Here is a 22725-nt window from a genome sequence, read left to right on the forward strand (position 1 = left end):
GAGCGGATATAGAGAATGCAGGGTCCGGGGAGACCAGATATAGTGATTACAGGGTCTGGGGAGAGCGGATATATAGTGAATGCAGGGTCCAGGGAGACCATATATATTGAATGCAGGGTCCTGGAAGACCAGTAATAGTGAATGCAGGGTCCGGGGACACCAGATATAGTGAATGCAGGGTCCGGGGAGACCAGATATAGTGAATGCATGTTCCAGGCAGACCAATTATAGTGAATGCAGGGTCCAGTGAGAGAAGATATAGTGAATGCAAGGTCCGGGGAGACCGGATATAGTGAATGCAGGGTCCGTGGAGACCGGATATAGTGAATGCAGGGTTTGGGGAGAGCGGATATAGTGAATGCAGGGCCCATGGAGAGCAGATATAGTGAATACAGGGTCCGGGGAGACCAGATATAGCGAATGCAGGGTCCTGGGAGAGTGGATATAGTGTATGCAGGGTCTGGGGAGACCGGATATAGTGAATTCAAAGTCCAGGGAGAGCAGATATAGTGAATGCAGGGTCCGGGGAGAGCGGATATAGTGAGTGCAGTACCCGGGGAGGAGTGTGTGGATGACGTCACCATTCATCGGGACAGCAGTTATAGTTCTCTGTAAACGGCTCCTGGAACGACATTACAGCAGCCAATAGCATTCATTAAGAGGCCCCGTGCTTTGCATGGCATTACATTATGGATGGGGTCTGGTTTGAGCATGTACAGGACTCTGCTGCTGAGATGATACTGCCATCTAGTGTCTAATCAGTACATCACTGGATGTTCATCATACCTGGTGCAGTATACACCTCCGGAACGTGAGTGCATTTCTTATGTTTAATTGATGAATAAAAGTGTAAAAGGATAAAGCACTATGTGGAGTTCTTTGTAATGAGGAATACGGCTGATACAAAGACGCTTATCAGGAGGGAGATTACTTTGGAGTCTTCATTCAACAAGCTGATATTCTGAGTCCAAATGGGACCAAAAGTGCAGTTAGAGGTAACATTGTATGATGTGCGGTCACACTGCGTGAGGTGAGCAGATATATGGTGGAGGATGTCTTTGCACGGGAATTGATGACAGATGCACATATTTTTCGTTATCCAAAAGGAGGGTTCACAGAAGAACACTTTATTGATTGAACTTGAGTTTTGGAATGACTTTTGCTAGATTCATACTTAAAAAATACTTTGATTTTTTTTTTGTGTGGTCCTTGTTTATCTATATAAAGTTTTATTTACTTAATTCTTTTTTCAATAATTTTTATTTTATTATTTTTTCACTTTGCTTTTTGATATATAGGAATTGTGCAATTGTTTCATGTAGCGCAGCATTTTTTTCACTTCATAATATGATAGTGAATGCAGGATCTGGAGAGAGAGGATATAGAGAATTCAGGGTTCGGGGAAACCAGATATAGGAAAAGCATGGTCTGGGGAGACCAGATATAGTGAATGCATGGTCTGGGGAGAGCGGATATATAGTGAATGCATGGTCTGGGGAGAGCGGATATATAGTGAATGCAGGGTCTGGGGAGACCACTTACAGTGAATGCAAGGTCCGGGGAGACCAGTTATAGTGCATGCAGGTTTCCAGGCAGACCAATTGTAGTGAATGCAGGGTCCAGGGAGACAAGATATAGTGAATGCAGGGTTCAGGTAGAGCAGATATAGTGAATGCAGGGTCCGGGGAGAGCAGATATAGTGAATGCAGGGTCCAGGGAGAGCAGATATAGTAAAAGCAGGGTCCGGGGAGAGCAGATATAGTAAATGCAGGGTCCAGGCAGACCAGATATAGTGAATGCAGGGTCCTGGCAGACCAGATATAGTGAATGGTTAACATTTCCACCTGGCAGTACTAGGGTCGCTGGTTCAAATCCCAACCACTGGGTCCAGGGAGAGCGGATATAGTGAATGCGGGTTCTGGGGAGAGCGGATATAGTGAATGCAGGGTCTAGGGAGAGCGGATATAGTGAATGCAGGGTTCAAGGGAATGCGGATATAGTGAATGCAGGGTCCGGGGAGAGCGGATATAGTGAATGCAGGGTCCGGGGGAGAGCGGATATAGTGAATGCAGGGTCCGGGGAGAGCAAATATAGTGAATGCAGGGTCCGGGGAGAGCAAATATAGTGAATGCAGGGTCAGGGGAGACCAGATATAGTGAATGCAGGGTCAGGGGAGACTAGATATAGTGAATGCAGGGTTCGGGGAGAGTGGATATAGTGAATGCAGGGTCCGGGGAGAGCAGATATAGTGAATGTAGGATCCAGGGAGACCTGATATAGTGAATGCAGGGTTCCAGGGATGTCATGGAAATTTTGTATTGTTGGTCGAACTTTAAATGTGTCATATATTCGTGTTATTCATATGTCTCTCGTGTGGCTTAATTAAAGCTCTGAAGGCTGCAATTGGGCCATGCGCATGTACAATGTATGTATTACAGTACTCGGCTTGGTAATGGATGAGATGGCAGATCTGCGCTTATAGACCGGCGTGTATACCACCACGGCATTCCATGCGAATGCTGCTGTCAGTAGACCGTGGGCCTGTATCCACATATCAGCAGCATGGTACCACGTGGGCTTCATAACGCAATGCGCAAGCGGTGTGAACTCCACGTGTAGGCTTATGCATATCTTACAACCCATTACCAACTTGAAACTGTATCTGGGATGGATGTGTTTTAATAAAGATCGTATCGGGCCCATCCAGGTACAGACTGATATTTTTAGGGAGTGCTTGTGCAGAGAATTTACATACCAATAGAAGCTAGTAGGACAGGAAATATGACCTCAGATGGCTCATAGGGGGGAAGGGGAGGAAGTCTGCTGACCTCAGAAGACTCATGGGGGAGGACCAGTGATAGATAATAGCAAAGGCTATGCTCCAATTGGAATGTATATCCTCTGTATAGGCAATCCCCATTGTATTGTTTGGTGGGAGGGATTGACTTTATTCATGTGGGGGGCATGTGTGTATTCTTAATAAAAACAGAGAGCTGAGCCTAAAGCCGGCCCTTATGTGGATTGCAACCAGCCTTAGAGTGTCGTGTGATCATTCTAGGGTAACGGAGCTCCATCACCCACAAATTCAACAGAACCAAAGTATTTGGATGGGCAGGAATCGTGTAGTTTGGCTGCAGTCGTGGTAAGCGAGATTCGCACAGCTTTATGGGGGATTTCTGCACATCCAACTGCGAGTACTCACGGTAAGGAGAAATTCGTTAAAGCGAATTTCCAAGACAGTTTGGCGAGCCTGGTGGATACTAACGCGTATTCTTGCGTAGCTAACCTAGAACGAGGGGGGAATGGCCATCATGAACTAGCAAAAAGTATGCCGGCACATTTCAGGTCTCTCTGCCATTAAGAGGATCGCTTTTTGCGTGTTCGTGTGGCTGATTTCGCTCTCTGTTAGCTAACAAGAAATACCGCTTAACAAGGACCTCGTTTTTTGTCCTAAACTCTTGATTTGTGGGTGAAAGACAAGGGTTTGTCTCTGCGGAACGCAGCAGAGGGGGGGGTTTTGGTTGGCTGGATTTGGTCAAGTTTAAAAAATCTTCCAACCAAAAATTAAACGGGTATATGTTTTAGTGGGTAAAAGTTGTTGCATAGTGTTAGGTAAGTATTTGTGGGCTGTAGGTACTGTGGTGATTGCTCTACCCCCCTCCACGTGAGGTAATTATTACAGTGCTGAAAGGCTTAGGTTAATTGTTAACTGTTGTAAGATCTGTGTTATGTGGTCTGTACAATGTTTTGTGGTACCACTGCTCCCAGCAAGCATGCAGCAGGGGGTCCTTTTTGTTACATGTGCATGTTAGTGTGATATGTTGGTGTTTTATGTCCGTTCTGTGATTGTGCCCAAATTGTGTTGTATGTGTGCTTCATATTGTTGTGTAATTGTCCAGTGTATGTTCTGTCTAAAAGTCTGTTTTATGTAAGAGGCAATTTTGAGGCTAGAGTCTGCCGTGTGCTCCTCTGTGGGGGGTCATTCTAGTATCTGCCATGTGCTCCTCTGTGGGGGGTCATTCTAGTATCTGCCATGTGCTCCTCTGTGGGGGGTCATTCTAGTATCTGCCATGTGCTCCTCTGTGGGGGGTCATTTTCTTGACTAAACCACATGGACTCCTTTTGTTTGGTGGCCATTTTGTTGGCTACCAAATGTGCAGTAATCTCTATGCAATGTGCATGAAGTTTCCTATATGCATTTGACCCATATTGTGTTTTTAATCCAAATTTTTTACAGTTTAAGTTGTTTGCTTTTAGCTTTAAATTTGCGTATTGCCAGCCAATTTAAAGTGTGTTAAGCGAGTTTTCCCTTCACGTGTTCCACATTTAGTGAGCGCGGTGAAGTCTGGGTTTTTGCACATAGATTTCTTGTATAGTGATTATGTTTTTCTTGTGTTTTTCCTGTTAAAAGTAGTTCCTTATTGTAAAGCGGGTTTGTTTTAAGCTGCTGTGTCGCGTGTTTCACGTCCAGCAGACTTTTTGTGTAAACGGTTCTAGGTGGTTGCAGTAAAGATTGCGTGTATAACGTGGATCGTTTAGCGGTGCTGATAGGAGTGATTTTTGAGTCAGCAACAAGGTTACTTTTGGCGCAGTTTTTCGGTTTACCTCGGTGTAATTGTTTTACTGTGAAACGTCCCGTGTTTTTCATAAGGATCCACTTTGTCCTTTTTAACAGTTTTTCAGGTTGAAAAAGGGTTTTTCTGTGTGTATTAGGAAAGTTTTTTTTTCTTTACACAAATTTCCTAAAGGTCAGTTAGCAGGTTTCTGCCCAACCAGTGACCCCTAAGTAACATCCAAGAACCCCTCTTTTTGTTTTGACTTGTGTTAGCTACTGTGTGCAGGGAGAGAAAAGCCACTTTCATCATTGTGCGGTGTGGCCTGCCAAACACAGTGGGTGATGAGAACCACATAAATTACGCTGTGTGAGTGGGCGGTCCAGGGAAATCCTGGTTACCACAAACACTTCGGGTGGTCAGAATCACACAAATTGCGCTGTGGGAGTGGGAGGTGTGCTCTCAGTCTGACCGCCACTTGATGCGCTTCGGGTGATCGATAAGTATCACATAAATTACGCTGTGCTGGGAAAGTGGTGGAATCAGGCCTCTCGGTAGGATCCCACCGAGTGCTCCAGGGGGTAAACAGGTACCCGGACGCGGGATATATACCAGTGACTAGTCACGATGGGCAGTAGTCAGTCCATGAAGAGAGAGGGGGAACCAGCCCTCTTCAGGGTAAGGACAGCTGCACAACTGATGAAGGTGAGTTTGGGGGGGAAGTCTACAGAACCCCTCAAAAGGTGGAATAAATGGTCGAAGGGTACCAGATGGGAAATTCCCCGGGAAGGTACATTTGACGCATGGAGGTGGGAAAAATTCATCTCTGAATTTGAACCACGGATGCAGGCGTCAGAACTAGAGATCGCACAGCTATGGCTTCACAGGTCAATCCGATTAGGGAAGCAGGGCATACATAAACTGGTGTCTGTCCGGAAGAACCAGGTGATGTATACCTGGCCTCCAGAGGGAATAAAACAGGAGGATCCAGTGTCAGAGGTGGAGGAAGCTCTTTCAGGGCTGACTCTACTAAGGCAGGCAGGATCAGGGTCTACTGGGGTCCCCCAACAACCAACAGTGGCTGAGATAAGTATAACTGCACCTGTCTCTTCTGTTAGTGACGTCACTCTTGACATACCTTCTGTGTCTTCTGTCTCTATGCCTCAGCCTCTGCCTCTACCTCTCCCTTCTCCCTGCTTCACCCCAGCTCCTTCTGTTTCCAACTATGAAGCCTACTCAACAACCGATTTGCAGACTATCTGTGAATCAAGGGGAATAGACACCCGGTTAAAAAACAGGGCGGATTGCATCAAAGCGCTACGAACCACTGATCAGACCCCTGCCCCCCAGCTATACCCTGATCTGAGGGACCTCAAACCTGAAGGTGCAGTAAGCGAGGTGGTTAATCTAAGCCCACCGATGATGCTGGGTCAGCCCTTGCACTCTTCCCGGACCGAGGCCTATCCAGTCAGGGTGCAGCAATTTGAAGGTCCTCCCAATGCACGGGGGGAACGGACTTTAGGGGAACGGGTAGTTTGGCATGTCCCCTTCACCCCGGCAGAGATCCGCACTATTCTGGCTGAGCTCCCGGACTATCGAGTCAATCCGAGAGGATTTGCTCGAATGTTTGGACAAAACCAGTTCAGCTATGGTATGAGCGGGTCAGATTGTGCGCAGATCCTACGGGCAAAGGTGGGCATGGAAGTGGCCAGTACAGTGATTGCAGGGTGCTCTATAACCACGCATGAGGAGATGACTTCAGGGGGCAAAGAGTTCTGTACACAGCTAAAGGCAAAGCTTCCAGAAATGTATGGTGCTACCTCTACTACGGACATGATGAAGCTCACCCAGGGTCCTAATGAGGAAAGCGCCTGCTTCTGGCAAGCAGACGGCACTGGATGCGGATCTGGAAGTTGGACCTGATGCTCCAACTGAAGGGGTAAAGGTGACCGCGACGCACATTCTGTTGCGGGCCAAATTTTTGGAAGGCATCAATATTAAAATTCGGGAAAGGCTGGTTCTGGCCCGACCCGAATATAATGAGATGTCTATCCCTGCTATCCTTTCCACTCTTGCGGCAATAGAGAGGGAAATGGATAGAAGAAAACAAGACAAGGCCAAAGTTCTTATGTCCCAGACCCCACACGAAAAACCAAGGGATCTGGGTCACAGGAAGGATAGGCCCCCACCCAGGTGCTTCCAGTGCTGCCAAACGGGGCACATGAGGAGGAGCTGTCCCCAATTACCTAAAGGTCGGTGGCAGTTCATTCCTGATGAGTCCTCCGCCCCTATGACCACCATGGTAAGTAACTCCTATGAATTCTTATAGGAAGTTGACAAATCGGTGTCGGCCCAGATCCATCTTTTTCTAGAGGAATTAAAATATCCCCTCCCTTGCCTCACTGACACCGGTGCAGCAAGAACGGTCCTGCGAAAACAGGACATCCAAGGCAAGGTACCCCTCTCAGGGGAAAGCCCTACTAACCTCACTATCAAACGATGCACTATTCTTAACCCAGCTTCTCTTCTTCCTGTGTTGGAAGATGAGAAGGGGGGGGAGGACAGCAATGACAGTGCTGAATTTTGCAACACAACTAACAATACTAACACCTCTTCTGCTAACATGTCTTCTTTGTCCACTACTAATCTCTCTTCCAAAGGACACGACTGCATTTCTTTGGTGGAACTGGAGTCAGCGGCGACACACCCCATATCACCCGAGAGTAGCGGTAAGGTTGAACGTCTTCCGATACCCAAAAACCTTGGCCTGAGTGTCTCCCCATTGCCCCCTATTCCATCCGGAATGCCCCTCGGCAACCACATGGGCTGTCACCCTACGAGGTGTTGTTTGGGGGACCTCCCAAAACAGGGTTGTACTTTCCTCAACAGTTGTCATCTTTGCATTCACAGCTTACAGGTTATGTGCAATCTCTGCAACGGGAGCTGCAGAAGATACACCATCGGGTTCGCGAATCGCTCCCCGATCCAAATGCAATAACAGGTGTTCTTTCTATTGAGCCAGGTGATTGGGTCGTCCTAAAGAAACATCAAAGAACCGGACTCGAGCCACGGTTCACCGGACCATACCAAGTCCAGCTGACGACACCTACCTCACTCAAACTCGAGGGACGAGACAACTGGGTGCACGCAAGCCACTGCAAGAAGCTTTTCAGCTACACCAGAGAATGAGGGGTGTCATTTTCCTTTTTCTTTTTGTTTGTATGTCATACATGTGTGTGAACGGAGGAAAATACGGCAGATACCCCAACCTTTTATTTAAAATGCACCTGCGTTTAGCCAGAACCGCCAACAAAACCAACTGTTGGGTATGCTCAAAGCCCCCACCCAGTCATCACATGTCCGCAATGGCCGCTGTTCATGCCCTATATGACATCCGCGTCGGCATGAAAAAGCAAGGGACCCCTGGTCAGCCCCCACGTAGACATTTGTCGGTAGAACTTAATGACACATTTTTAGCAGGTAACATCAGTTTCAGCACCAATATTAGCTCTAGCTCCTGTAGGACCCTCGTCAGTCCATTATGGGTAACTGGGCAGCTAGGCAGCCCTCAGGTGTGCTTTAACATCAGCTTTGGCACAGGTAACAAGTTTGTTGGGACTACCACCTGCGAGGGAGGTATAACTGTCAATCTGACTAACCAGACTTCCCTTCTGAGTAACCACACTGACCGACCAGACCACGTGTGTTGGAAGGACGGATGTGATGTGCAGACTGAGGGAGCAATCCCCCAGTCTGTGCAACTGTTGCTCAGTGCCAGAGGCCGAACGAGGAACTCTTCCTGCTCTGCTCTGACAGGTCCATACTATTTTCTGTGTGGTTCGGCAGCCTATAGAACATTTCCCCAGAACGCGAAAGGTTCGTGTGCCCTCATAAAGCTAGTCCCCGCATCCTATGTAGTGATGGATCATGAAGAGTTGATGGTCCACAAGAAGGTAAGGATGGCAGGGAGAGTTCGCAGAGAGCTGTTCTCTGAGGGCGACCAGGCATGGGCTTGGTTCCCCTCATGGACAGGATGGGGAATAGAACTTATGAAGCGCCTGAACAATTTTTCTGTCATTGTGGATAGTATGTTTAACGAGACCGTAGAGGCTGTCAGAGAAATTGCCCAAGAACAACGGCAGATGGGAATTTTAGTGCTTCAGGAGAAGATGGCCCTTGATTATCTTTTAGCCGCCAAAGGGGGGTTCTGTGAGTTCATCGGAGAGGATTGTTGTACTTGGATAGAAGACACCGATGACAAGGTCCAGGCCCATATGGACAAAGTTAGTGAACTACAGGGAAAAGCTAGAGCTATAGCTAGTGAGGGTTGGAATCCGTTCAAGGGTTTGGGAGGATTGGGAGATTTCCTGTTCTCCATCGGATCTTGGTTGAAGGAAGTGGGAGTGTATGTCCTGATGCTTCTCTTTTTCATCTGCCTTTTATATGCCGCGGTGAGATGTTCCTGTTGCCTCATCGACCGTGTAAACCAAGCTCGGGCAGACGACCACATCTCCATGCCCGCTCCTGGGATCCCACTCCAACCACTGATCGGAGGAAGACCTCACCAACCATCCACCTTCTCTACAGATTACGTCCTGGCTTCCCTCTAATTTATCTCCCTGAAGACCACATTCTCCAAGACCTTCAAGCAAGCTTCAAGCCTCATCATGGTTTGTGTCTGCGATTTGGAAAACTGTCTGGGTCGAGACCAGCCTTGTGTGGCCCCGTCTGCAGGGGCAATTTGAGAATCTATTGCTGGATCTCCCCAGACCACCGTGGGATCACAAGCCTTATTCATACCACAAGTCTGTTTGTGGTTTTTGCAAGAGCCTTCCTGTAGTGAAGGTTCCAACGCTCTTGAGGATCATTGCTTCAATCAAGCCTGTTTGCGTCGAGTCTGCGTCGGGTCTTGTTGTTTCAGGTACCCCGTGGAGCTTTATTCTCAGGGACAACTACAGGAACTCTTTGAGGTTTTGAGACTACACCCATCAAGCTGAAGAAGATCAAGAAGGGACACGAGGAGAATATGATAAAACAGGAGGGAATGTCATGGAAATTTTGTATTGTTGGTCGAACTTTAAATGTGTCATATATTCGTGTTATTCATATGTCTCTCGTGTGGCTTAATTAAAGCTCTGAAGGCTGCAATTGGGCCATGCCATGTACAATGTATGTATTACAGTACTCAGCTTGGTAATGGATGAGATGGCAGATCTGCGCTTATAGACCGGCGTGTATACCACCACGGCATTCCATGCGAATGCTGCTGTCAGTAGACCGTGGGCCTGTATCCACATATCAGCAGCATGGTACCACGTGGGCTTCATAACGCAAGGCGCCAAGCGGTGTGAACTCCACGTGTAGGCTTATGCATATCTTACAACCCATTACCAACTTGAAACTGTATCTTGGATGGATGTGTTTTAATAAAGATCGTATCGGGCCCATCCAGGTACAGACTGGTGTTTAGCTCAGGGAATACTTGTACAAAGGATTTACATACCAATAGAAGCTAGTAGGACAGGAAATATGACCTCAGATGGCTCATGGGGGGGAAGGGGAGGAAGTCTGCTGACCTCAGAAGACTCATGGGGGAGGACCAGTGATAGATAATAGGAAAGGCTATGCTCCAATTGGAATGTACATCCTGTGTATAGGCACTCCCCATTGCATTGTTTGGTGGGAGGGGATTGACTTTATTCATGTGGGGGGCATGTGTGTATTTTTAATAAAACAGAGAGCTGAGTCTGAAACCGGCCCTTATGTGAATTGCAACACTAGCCTTAGAGTGTCGTGTGATCATTCTAGGGTAACGGAGCTCCACCCCCACATTTCAACAGAAGCTAAAGTAGTTGGATGGGCAGGAATCGTGTAGTTTGGCTGCAGTCGTGGTAAGCGAGATTCGCACAGCTTTATGGGGGATTTCTGCGCATCCAACTGCGAGTACTCACGGTAAGGAGAAATTCGTTAAAGCGAATTTCCAAGACACTATCTTCTTATAGCCTTCTCCAGCTTTGTGAGCGTCAACTATTTTCAGTTTCAGTTTTCTAGACAACTGCTTAGAAGAACCCATGGTGCTGATTGTTGGGGCAAGGTCAGATGAGTCTGGGCATTTAAAACCTTTGAGATTGACGTCACCTGGTCTTCCCAGAGGATGATTGAGAACAATCCATGACACTGGCAGGTCTCAGCTTGGCAAAGGGGGCAGTGCATGCTATAAATTCTGCAGGGTGCCCAAACTTTTTTTGTTTTCTGTTATTTTGAAAGTGTAAATGATGGAAATAAAATCTAACTTTTGTTGACATATTATAAGAATGTCTAATCTGTAATTTGATGCCTTTTGGAGATTTTTCCATCTTTCCTTGGCTTCTTTATGCACATTAATACAAATTTTTAGCTGGGGTGCCCAAACGTTCGATACCCACTGTATATATACACACATACATACATACATACATATATATACACTCACATATGTACACACACACATATATATACCCCCCCAACACACATATATACACACACACACATATATACACACACACACACACATATATATATATATATACATACACACACACACACACAAATACATACATGTACACACACACACACATGTACACACACACACACACACATGTACACACACACATATATGTACACACACACACACATACATGTACACACACACACATGCATGTACATACACACACATACATGTACACACACACATACATGTACACACACACACACACACATATATATGTACACACACACACATACATGTACACACAAACACACACAAACATGTACACACACACACATGTACACACACACATATATGTACACACACACACACACACACACATACATGTACACACACACACACACACACACACATACATGTACATACACACACATACATGTACACACACACACACACACACACACACACACACACACATACATGTACACACACACATACATGTACACACACACATACATGTACACACACACACACACACACACACACACACGTACATACACACACATACATGTACACACACACACACACACACACACACACACGTACACACACACACATACATGTACACACACCCCCCCCCCATAGTCTGTAGATGTTATACCTTTCATACAAACCATCACTACACACTGATTGGATGTTATTTTCTTACCACAGACAAGCAGCAGAATACATTTTGCCCAACATTTCTGAAGAACATTTATTTATTGGATGTTTTGTAGCAGAAGATACATTTTTTTCCCCCCAAAAAAGGTTCATATTTTTTCAGTTTATATCACAAAAAATAAACATCCCAGTGGGGATCAAATACCACCTAAACAAAGCTCTATGTGTGTGAAATAATACTATAAATCTCATTTTGGTAAAGTTGCATGACCGTATAATTTTCAGTTAAAAGTAGCGCAGTGCTGAAAAGCAAATAAAAAGCCCTGGTCATAAAAGAGCTAAGCGCTAGTGCACACTAGATGCAATCCAGAGGGCTTTTTTCTGCATCAAAGATGCATGCACGGCGGATTCCATGTATTCCAATGTCCCTGATGATGGGCACTGATGGTGGGCAGCACTGATGTTGGGCACTGATGGTAGGCTGTACTGATGATGGGCACTGATGTGGGGCACTGATGATGGGCACTGATGGTGGGCAGCACTGATGGTAAACGGCACTGAAAGTAGGCTGCACTGATGGTGGGCGGCACTGATGTGGGGCACTAATGGTAGGCGGCACTGATGGTGGGCGGCACATATGGTGGGCACTGATGGTAGGCGGCACTGAAAGTAGGCTGTACTGATGATGGGCACTGAAGGTAGGCGGCACTGATGTGGGGCACTGATGGTAGACTGTACTGATGATGGGCACTGATGGTGGGTGGCACTGATGTGGGGCACTGATGGTAGGCGGCTCTGATGATGGGCTCTGATGGTAGGCGGCACTGAAAGTAGGCTGTACTGATGATGAGCACTGATGGTGGGCGGCACTGATGTGGGGCACTGATGGTAGGCGGCACTGATGTGGGGCACTGATGGTAGGCGGAACTGATGTGAGGCACTGATGGTAGGCGGCACTGATGATGGGCACTGATGGTAGGCGGCACTGAAAGTAGGCTGTACTGATGGGCACTGATGGTGGGCAGCACTGATGTGGGGCACTGATGGTATGCAGCACTGATGTGGGGCGGCACTGATGGTAGGCGGTACTGATGATGGGCACTGATGTGGGGCACTGATGGTAGGCGGCACTGATGTGGGGCGGCACTGATGATGGGCACTGATGGTGGGCGGCACTGTTGTGGGGCACTGATGGTAGGCGGCACTGATGGTAGGCGGAACTGATGTGGGGCACTGATGTGGGGCACTGATGGTGGGCGGCACTCATGGTAGGCGGCACTGATGTGGGGCACTGATGTGGGGCAGCACTGATGTGGGGCGGCATTGATGATGGGCACTGATGGTAGGCGGCACTGATGTGGGGCACTGATGGTAGGCGGCACTGATGTGGGGCACAGATGGTAGGCGGCACTGATGTGGGGCACTGATGGTAGGCGGCCCTGAAAGTAGGCTGTACTGATGGGCACTGATGGTGGGCAGCGCTGATGGTAGGCGGCACTGATGTGCGGCACTGATGGTAGGCGGCACTGATGTGGGACACTGATGGTAGGCGGCACTGATGTGGGGCACTGATGGTAGGTGGCACTGATGTGGGGCACTGAAAGTAGGCTGTACTGATGATAGGCACTGATGTGGGACACTGATGGTAGGCGGCACTGATGGTAGGCGGCACTGATGGGGGGCGGCACTGAAAGTAGGCTGTACTGATGGGCACTGATGGTGGGCAGCACTGATGTGGGGCACTGATGGTAGGCGGCACTGATGTGGGGCACTGATGGTAGGCGGCACCGATGTGGGGCACTGATGGTAGGCGGCACCGATGTTGGGCACTGATGGTAGGCGGCACCGATGTTGGGCACTGATGGTAGGCGGCACTGATGTGGGGCACTGATGGTAGGCGGCACTGAAAGTAGGCTGTACTGATGATGGGCACTGATGGTGGGCAGCACTGATGGTAGGCAGCACTGATGGGGGGAACTCTGATGATGGGCACTGATGGTAGGCGGCACTGATATCGGGCACTGATGGTAGGCGGAACTCATGTGGGGCACTGATGGTAGGCGGCACTGAAAGTAGGCTGTACTGATGGGCACTGATGGTGGGCAGCACTGATGTGGGGCACTGATGGTATGCAGCACTGATGTGGGGCGGCACTGATGGTAGGCGGTACTGATGATGGGCACTGAAGGTGGGCGGCACTGATGGTAGGGCGGCACTGATGATGGGCACTGATGGTGGGCGGCACTGATGTGGGGCACTGATGGTAGGCGGAACTGATGTGGGGCACTGATGTGGGGCACTGATGGTAGGCGGCACTCATGGTAGGCGGCACTGATGTGGGGCACTGATGTGGGGCAGCACTGATGTGGGGCGGCATTGATGATGGGCACTGATGTGGGGCACTGATGGTAGGCGGCACTGATGTGGGGCACTGATGGTAGGCGGCACTGATGTGGGGCACTGATGGTAGGTGGCACTGATGTGGGGCACTGATGGTAGGCGGCACTGAAAGTAGGCTGTACTGATGGGCACTGATGGTGGGCAGCACTGATGGTAGGCGGCACCGATGTGGGGCACTGATGGTAGGCGGCACCGATGTGGGGCACTGATGGTAGGCGGCACCGATGTTGGGCACTGATGGTAGGCGGCACCGATGTTGGGCACTGATGGTAGGCGGCACTGATGGTAGGCGGCACCGATGTGGGGCACTGATGGTAGGCGGCACCGATGTTGGGCACTGATGGTAGGCGGCACCGATGTTGGGCACTGATGGTAGGCGGCACTGATGGTAGGCGGCACTGAAAGTAGGCTGTACTGATGATGGGCACTGATGGTGGGCAGCACTGATGGTAGGCAGCACTGATGGGGGGACTCTGATGATGGGCACTGATGGTAGGCGGCACTGATGTGGGGCACTGATGGTAGGTGGCACTGAAAGTAGGCTGTACTGATGGGCACTGATGGTGGGCAGCACTGATAGGGGGGGGGCTCTGATGATGGGCACTGATGGTAAGCGGCACTGATGGTAGACGGCACTGATGTGGGGCACTGATGTGGGGCACTGATGGTAGGCGGCACTGATGTGGGGCACTGATGGTAGGTGGCACTGATGTGGGGCACAGATGAGGGGCGGCACTGATGGGGGGCGGCACTGATGGGGGGCACTAATGGTAGGCGGCACTGATGTGGGGCACTGATGGTAGGCGGCACTGATATCGGGCACTGATGGTAGGCGGAACTCATGTGGGGCACTGATGGTAGGCGGCACTGAAAGTAGGCTGTACTGATGGGCACTGATGGTGGGCAGCACTGATGTGGGGCACTGATGGTATGCAGCACTGATGTGGGGCGGCACTGATGGTAGGCGGTACTGATGATGGGCACTGAAGGTGGGCGGCACTGATGGTAGGGCGGCACTGATGATGGGCACTGATGGTGGGCGGCACTGATGTGGGGCACTGATGGTAGGCGGAACTGATGTGGGGCACTGATGTGGGGCACTGATGGTAGGCGGCACTCATGGTAGGCGGCACTGATGTGGGGCACTGATGTGGGGCAGCACTGATGTGGGGCGGCATTGATGATGGGCACTGATGTGGGGCACTGATGGTAGGCGGCACTGATGTGGGGCACTGATGGTAGGCGGCACTGATGTGGGGCACTAATGGTAGGTGGCACTGATGTGGGGCACTGATGGTAGGCGGCACTGAAAGTAGGCTGTACTGATGGGCACTGATGGTGGGCAGCACTGATGGTAGGCGGCACCGATGTGGGGCACTGATGGTAGGCGGCACCGATGTGGGGCACTGATGGTAGGCGGCACCGATGTTGGGCACTGATGGTAGGCGGCACCGATGTTGGGCACTGATGGTAGGCGGCACTGATGGTAGACGGCACTGAAAGTAGGCTGTACTGATGATGGGCACTGATGGTGGGCAGCACTGATGGTAGGCAGCACTGATGGGGGGGACTCTGATGATGGGCACTGATGGTAGGCGGCACTGATGTGGGGCACTGATGGTAGGTGGCACTGAAAGTAGGCTGTACTGATGGGCACTGATGGTGGGCAGCACTGATAGGGGGGGGGGCTCTGATGATGGGCACTGATGGTAAGCGGCACTGATGGTAGACGGCACTGATGTGGGGCACTGATGTGGGGCACTGATGGTAGGTGGCACTGATGGTAGGCGGCACTGATGTGGGGCACTGAAAGTAGGCTGTACTGATGGTAGGCGGCACTGATGGTAGGTGGCACTGATGTGGGGCACTGATGGTAGGCGGCACTGATGTGGGGCACTGATGGTAGGCGGTACTTAAAGTAGGCTGTACTGATGATAGGCACTGATGGTGGGCAGCACTGATGTGGGGCACTGATGGCAGGCGGCACTGATGGTAGGTGGCACTGATGTGGGGCACTGATGGTAGGTGGCACTGATGTGGGGCACTGATGGTAGGTGGCACTGATGTGGGGCACAGATGAGGGGCGGCACTGATGGGGGGCACTAATGGTAGGCGGCACTGATGTGGGGCACTGATGGTAGGCGGCACTGATATGGGGCACTGATGGTAGGCGGAACTGATGTGGGGCACTGATGGTAGGCGGCACTGAAAGTAGGCTGTACTGATGGGCACTGATGGTGGGCAGCACTTATGTGGGGCACTGATGGTATGCAGCACTGATGTGGGGCGGCACTGATGGTAGGCGGTACTGATGATGGGCACTGAAGGTGGGCGGCACTGATGGTAGGCGGCACTGATGTGGGGCGGCACTGATGATGGGCGGCACTGATGTGGGGCACTGATGGTAGGCGGCACTGATGGTAGGCGGCACTGATGTGGGGCACTGATGTGGGGCACTGATGGTAGGCGGCACTCATGGTAGGCGGCACTGATGTGGGGCACTGATGTGGGGCGGCATTGATGATGGGCACTGATGGTAGGCGGCACTGATGTGGGGCACTGATGGTAGGCGGCACTGATGTGGGGCACTGATGGTAGGTGGCACTGATGTGGGGCACTGAAAGTAGGCTTTACTGAGGATAGGCACTGATGTGGGACACTGATGGTAGGCGGCACTGATGGTAGGCGGCACTGATGGGGGGCGGCACTAAAAGTAGGCTGTACTGATGGTGGGCACTGATGGTGGGCGGCACTGATGGTGGGCGGCACTGATGGTAGGCGGCACTGATGTGGGGCACTAATGGTAGGCGGCACTGATGTGGGGCACTGATGGTAGGCGGCACCGATGGTAGGCGGCACCGATGGTAGGCGGCACTGATGGGGGGGCGGCACTGATGTGGGGCACTGATGGTAGGCGGCACCGATGTGGGGCACTGATGGTAGGTGGCACCGATGTGGGGCACTGATGGTAGGCGGCACCAATGTGGGGCACTGATGGTAGGCGGAACTGATGTGGGGCACTGATGATGGGCACTGATGGTAGGCAGCACTGAAAGTAGGCTGTACTGATGGGCACTGATGGTGGGCAGCACTGATGTGGGGCACTGATGGTAGGCGGCACTGGTGTGGGGCACTGATGGTAGGCGGCACTGATGTGGGGCACTGATGGTAGGCGGCACTGATGGTAGGTGGCACTGATGTTAGGCGGCACTGATGTGGGGCACTGAAAGTAGGCTGTACTGATGATAGGCACTGATGGTGGGCGGCACTTATGTTGGGCACTGATGGTAGGCGGCACTGATGGTAGGCGGAACTGAAGTGGGGCACTGATGGTAGGCGGCACTGAAAGTAGGCTGCACTGATGTGGGGCACTGATGGTAGGCGGCACTGAAAGTAGGCTGCACTGATGTGGGGCACTGATGGTGGGCGGCACTGATGTGGGGCACTGATGGTAGGCGGCACTGATGGTAGGCGGAACTGATGTGGGGCACTGATGGTAGGTGGCACTGATGTGGGGCACTGATGGTAGGCGGCACTGAAAGTAGGCTGCACTGATGTGGGGCACTGATGGTGGGCGGCACTGATGTGGGGCACTGATGGTAGGCGGAACTGATGTGTGGCACTGATGGTAGGTGGCACTGATGTGGGGCACTGATGGTAGGTGGCACTGATGTGGGGCACTGATGGTAGGCGGCACTGATGTGGGGCACTGATGGTAGGCGGCACCGATGTTGGGCACTGATGGTAGGCGGCACTGAAAGTAGGCTGTACTGATGATGGGCACTGATGGTGGGCAGCACTGATGGTAGGCGGAACTGATGGGGGGACTCTGATGATGGGCACTGATGGTAGGCGGCACTGATGTGGGGCACTGATGGTAGGTGACACTGAAAGTAGGCTGTACTGATGGGCACTGATGGTGGGCAGCACAGATGGGGGGGGCTCTGATGATGGGCACTGATGGTAGGCGGCACTGATGTGGGGCACTGATGATAGGCGGCACTGATGTGGGGCACTGATGGTAGGAGGCACTGATGTGGGGCACTGAAAGTAGGCTGTACTGATGGTAGGCGGCACTGATGTGGGGCACTGATGGTAGGCGGCACTTAAAGTAGGCTTTACTGATGATAGGCACTGATGGTGGGCAGCACTGATGTGGGGCACTGATGGCAGGCGGCACTGATGGTAGGTGGCACTGATGTGGGGCACTGATGGTAGGTGGCACTGATGTGGGGCACTGATGGTAGGTGGCACTGATGTGGGGCACTGATGAGGGGCGGCACTGATGGGGGGCGGCACTGATGGGGGGGCACTAATGGTAGGCAGCACTGATGTGGGGCACTGATGGTAGGCGGCACTGATGTGGGGCACTGATGGTAGGCGGAACTGATGTGGGGCACTGATGGTAGGCGGCACTGAAAGTAGGCTGTACTGATGGGCACTCATGGTGGGCAGCACTGATGTGTGGCACTGATGGTAGGCGACACTGATGTGGGGCACTGATGGTAGGCGGAACTGATGTGGGGCACTGATGGTGGGCAGCACTGATGTGGGGCACTGATGGTAGGCGGCACTGATGTGTGGCACTGATGGTAGGCGGCACTGATGGGGTGCGGCACTAAAAGTAGGCTGTACTGAGGGTGGGCAGCACTGATATGGGGCACTGATGGTAGGTGGCACTGATGTGGGGCACTGATTGTAGGCGGCACTGATGTGGGGCACTGATGGTAGGCGGCACTGATGGGGGGCACTAATGGTAGGCGGTACTGATGTGGGGCACTGATGGTAGGCGGCACCGATGGAAGGCGGCACTGATGTGGGGCACTGATGATGGGCACTGATGGTAGGCGGCACTAAAAGTAGGCTGTACTGATGATGGGCACTGATGGTGGGCGGCACTGATGTGGGGCACTGATGGTGGGCAGCACTGATGTGGGGCACTGATGGTATGCGGCACTGATGTGGGGTGGCACTGATGGTAGGCGGTACTGATGATGGGCACTGATGGTGGGCGGCACTGATGTGGGGCACTGATGGTAGGCGGCACTGATGGTAGGCGGCACTAAAAGTAGGCTGCACTGATGGTGGGCGGCACTGATGTGGGGCACTGATGGTAGGCGGCACTGATGTGGGGCACCGATGGTAGGCGGCACTGATGTGGGGCACTGATGGGGGGGGCACTGATGTGGGGCACTAAAAGTAGGCTGTACTGATGATGGGCACTGATGGTAGGCGGCACTGATGTGGGGCAGCACTGATGTGGAGCGGCATTGATGATGGGCACTGATGGTAGGCGGCACTGATGTGGGGCACTGATGGCAGGCGGCACTGATGTGGGGCACTGATGGTAGGTGGCACTGATGGTAGGCGGCACTGATGGGCACTGATGGTAGGCAGAACTGATGTGGGGCACTGATGGTAGGCGGCACTGATGTGGGGCACTGATGGTAGGCGGCACTGATGGGGGCCGGCACTGAAAGTAGGCTGTACTGATGATGGGCACTGATGGTGGGCGGCACTGATGTGGGGCACTGATGGTAGGCGGAACTGACGGTAGGCTGTACTGATGATAGGCACTGATGGTAGGCGGCACTGATGTGGGACACTGATGGTAGGCGGCACAGATGTGGGACACTGATGGTAGGCGGAACTGATGGTAGGCGGCACTGATGGGGGCGGCACTCAAAGTAGGCTGAACTGATGGGCACTGATGGTGGGCAGCACTGATGTGGGGCACTGATGGTAGGTGGCACTGATGTGGGGCACTGATGGTAGGCAGAACTGATGTGGGGCACTGATGGTAGGCGGCACTGATGATGGGCACTGATGGTAGGCGGCACTGAAAGTAGGCTGTACTGATGGGCACTGATGGTAGGCAGCACTGATGTGGGGCACTGATGGTAGGCGGCACTGATGTGGGGCACTGATTGTAGGCGGCACTGATGATGGGCACTGATGGTAGGCGGCACTTAAAGTAGGCTGTTCTGATGGGCACTAATGTTGGGCAGCACTGATGTGGGGCACTGATGGTAGGCGGCACTGATGGTAGGCGGCACTGATGGGGGGCGGCACTAAAAGTAGGCTGTACTGATGGTGGGCAGCACTGATGTGGGGCACTGATGGTAGGTGGCACTGATGTGGGGCACTGATTGTAGGCGGCACTGATGTGGGGCACTGATGGTAGGCGGCACTGATGGTAAGCGGCACTGATGGGGGGCACTAATGGTAGGCGGCACTGATGGTAGGCGGCACTGATGTGGGGCACTGATGGTAGGCGGCACTGATGTGGGGCACCAATGGTTGGCGGCACTGATGTGGGGCACCAATGGTAGGCGGCACTGATGGGGGCAGCACTGATGTGGGGCACTGATAGTATGCGGCACTGATGTGGTGTGGCACTGATGTGGGGCGGCACTGATGGTAGGCGGCACTGATGGTGGGCGGAACTGAAAGTAGGCTGTACTGATGGGCACTGATGGTGGGCAGCACTGATGGTAGGCGGCACTGATGGGGGGGCACTGATGGGGGGGGCTCTGATGATGGGCACTGATGGTAGGCTGCACTGATGGTGGGCGGCACTGATGTGGGGCACTGATGTGGGGCACTGAAAGTAGGCTGTACTGATGATAGGCACTGATGGTGGGCAGCACTGATGTGGGGCACTGATGGTAGGCGGAACTGATGTGGGGCACTGATGGTAGGCGGCATTGATGTGGGGCACTGATGGTAGGCGGCACTGATGTGGGGCACTGAAAGTAGGCTGTACTGATGATAGGCACTGATGGTGGGCAGCACTGATGTGGGGCACTGATGGTAGGCGGCACTGATGGTAGGCGGCAGTGATGTGGGGCACTGCTGGTAGGCGGAACTGATGTGGGGCACTGCTGGTAGGCGGCACTGATGGTAGGCGGCACTGATGTGGGGCACTGATGGTAGGCGGAATTGATGTGGGGCACTGATGGTAGGCGGCACTGATGTGGGGCACTGATGGGGGGCACTGATGGTGGGCGGCACTGATGGTGGGCGGCACTGATGTGGGGCACTGATGGTAGGCAGCACTGATGTGGGGCACTGATGGTAGGCGGCACTGATGTGGGGCACTGATGGTAGGCGGCACTGATGATGGGCACTGATGGTACGCGGCACTGAAAGTAGGCTGTACTGATGGGCACTGATGGTGGGCAGCACTGATGTGGGGCACTGATGGTAGGCGGCACTGATGATGGGCACTTATGTGGGGCACTGATGGTAGGCGGCACTGATGTGGGGCACTGATGGTAGGCGGCACTGATGTGGGGCACTGATGGTAGGCGGCACCGATGGTAGGCGGCACTGATGTGGGGCACTGATGGGGGGCGGCACTGATGGTAGGCGGCACTGATGTGGGGCACTGAAAGTAGGCTGTACTTATGATAGGCACTGATGGTGGGCGGCACTGATGTGGGGCACTGATGGTAGGCGGCACTTATGGTAGGCGGCACTGATGGGGGGCGGCACTAAAAGTAGGCTGTACTGATGGTGGGCAGCACTGATGTGGGGCACTGATGGTAGGTGGCACTGATGGTAGGTGGCACTGATGTGGGGCACTGATGGTAGGCGACACTGATGTGGGGCACTGATGGTAGGCGGAACTGATGTGGGGCACTGATGGTGGGCAGCACTGATGTGGGGCACTGATGGTAGGCGGCACTGATGTGTGGCACTGATGGTAGGCGGCACTGATGGGGTGCGGCACTAAAAGTAGGCTGTACTGAGGGTGGGCAGCACTGATATGGGGCACTGATGGTAGGTGGCACTGATGTGGGGCACTGATTGTAGGCGGCACTGATGTGGGGCACTGATGGTAGGCGGCACTGATGGGGGGCACTAATGGTAGGCGGAACTGACGGTAGGCTGTACTGATGATAGGCACTGATGGTAGGCGGCACTGATGTGGGACACTGATGGTAGGCGGCACAGATGTGGGACACTGATGGTAGGCGGAACTGATGGTAGGCGGCACTGATGGGGGGCGGCACTCAAAGTAGGCTGAACTGATGGGCACTGATGGTGGGCAGCACTGATGTGGGGCACTGATGGTAGGTGGCACTGATGTGGGGCACTGATGGTAGGCAGAACTGATGTGGGGAGGCACTGATGGTAGGCGGCACTGATGATGGGCACTGATGGTAGGCGGCACTGAAAGTAGGCTGTACTGATGGGCACTGATGGTAGGCAGCACTGATGTGGGGCACTGATGGTAGGCGGCACTGATGTGGGGCACTGATTGTAGGCGGCACTGATGATGGGCACTGATGGTAGGCGGCACTTAAAGTAGGCTGTTCTGATGGGCACTAATGTTGGGCAGCACTGATGTGGGGCACTGATGGTAGGCGGCACTGATGGTAGGCGGCACTGATGGGGGGCACTGATGGGGGGCGGCACTAAAAGTAGGCTGTACTGATGGTGGGCAGCACTGATGTGGGGCACTGATGGTAGGTGGCACTGATGTGGGGCACTGATTGTAGGCGGCACTGATGTGGGGCACTGATGGTAGGCGGCACTGATGGTAAGCGGCACTGATGGGGGGCACTAATGGTAGGCGGCACTGATGGTAGGCGGCACTGATGTGGGGCACTGATG

At 52.5% G+C, this 22725-nt stretch overlaps 1 protein-coding gene across 1 annotated transcript; it reads left to right on the top strand.

The window, feature by feature from the left end:
• Nucleotides 1-3429: 3429 nt before the first annotated feature.
• LOC149450319 (uncharacterized) lies at nucleotides 3430-10333 on the top strand. The gene is made up of 2 exons (XM_089692037.1): nucleotides 3430-5258; nucleotides 7576-10333. The coding sequence occupies exon 2, from the start codon at nucleotides 7739-7741 to the stop codon at nucleotides 9161-9163; it is 1425 nt and encodes a 474-aa protein (XP_089548163.1). The 5' UTR covers nucleotides 3430-5258; nucleotides 7576-7738; the 3' UTR covers nucleotides 9164-10333.
• The last annotated feature ends 12392 nt before the right edge of the window (nucleotides 10334-22725 follow it).

This window comes from Staurois parvus, unplaced genomic scaffold (assembly GCF_062004578.1).
Source record: "Staurois parvus isolate SC_StPar_1 unplaced genomic scaffold, SC_StPar_1.0 ptg000575l, whole genome shotgun sequence".
Taxonomy (NCBI): Eukaryota; Metazoa; Chordata; class Amphibia; order Anura; family Ranidae; genus Staurois; species Staurois parvus.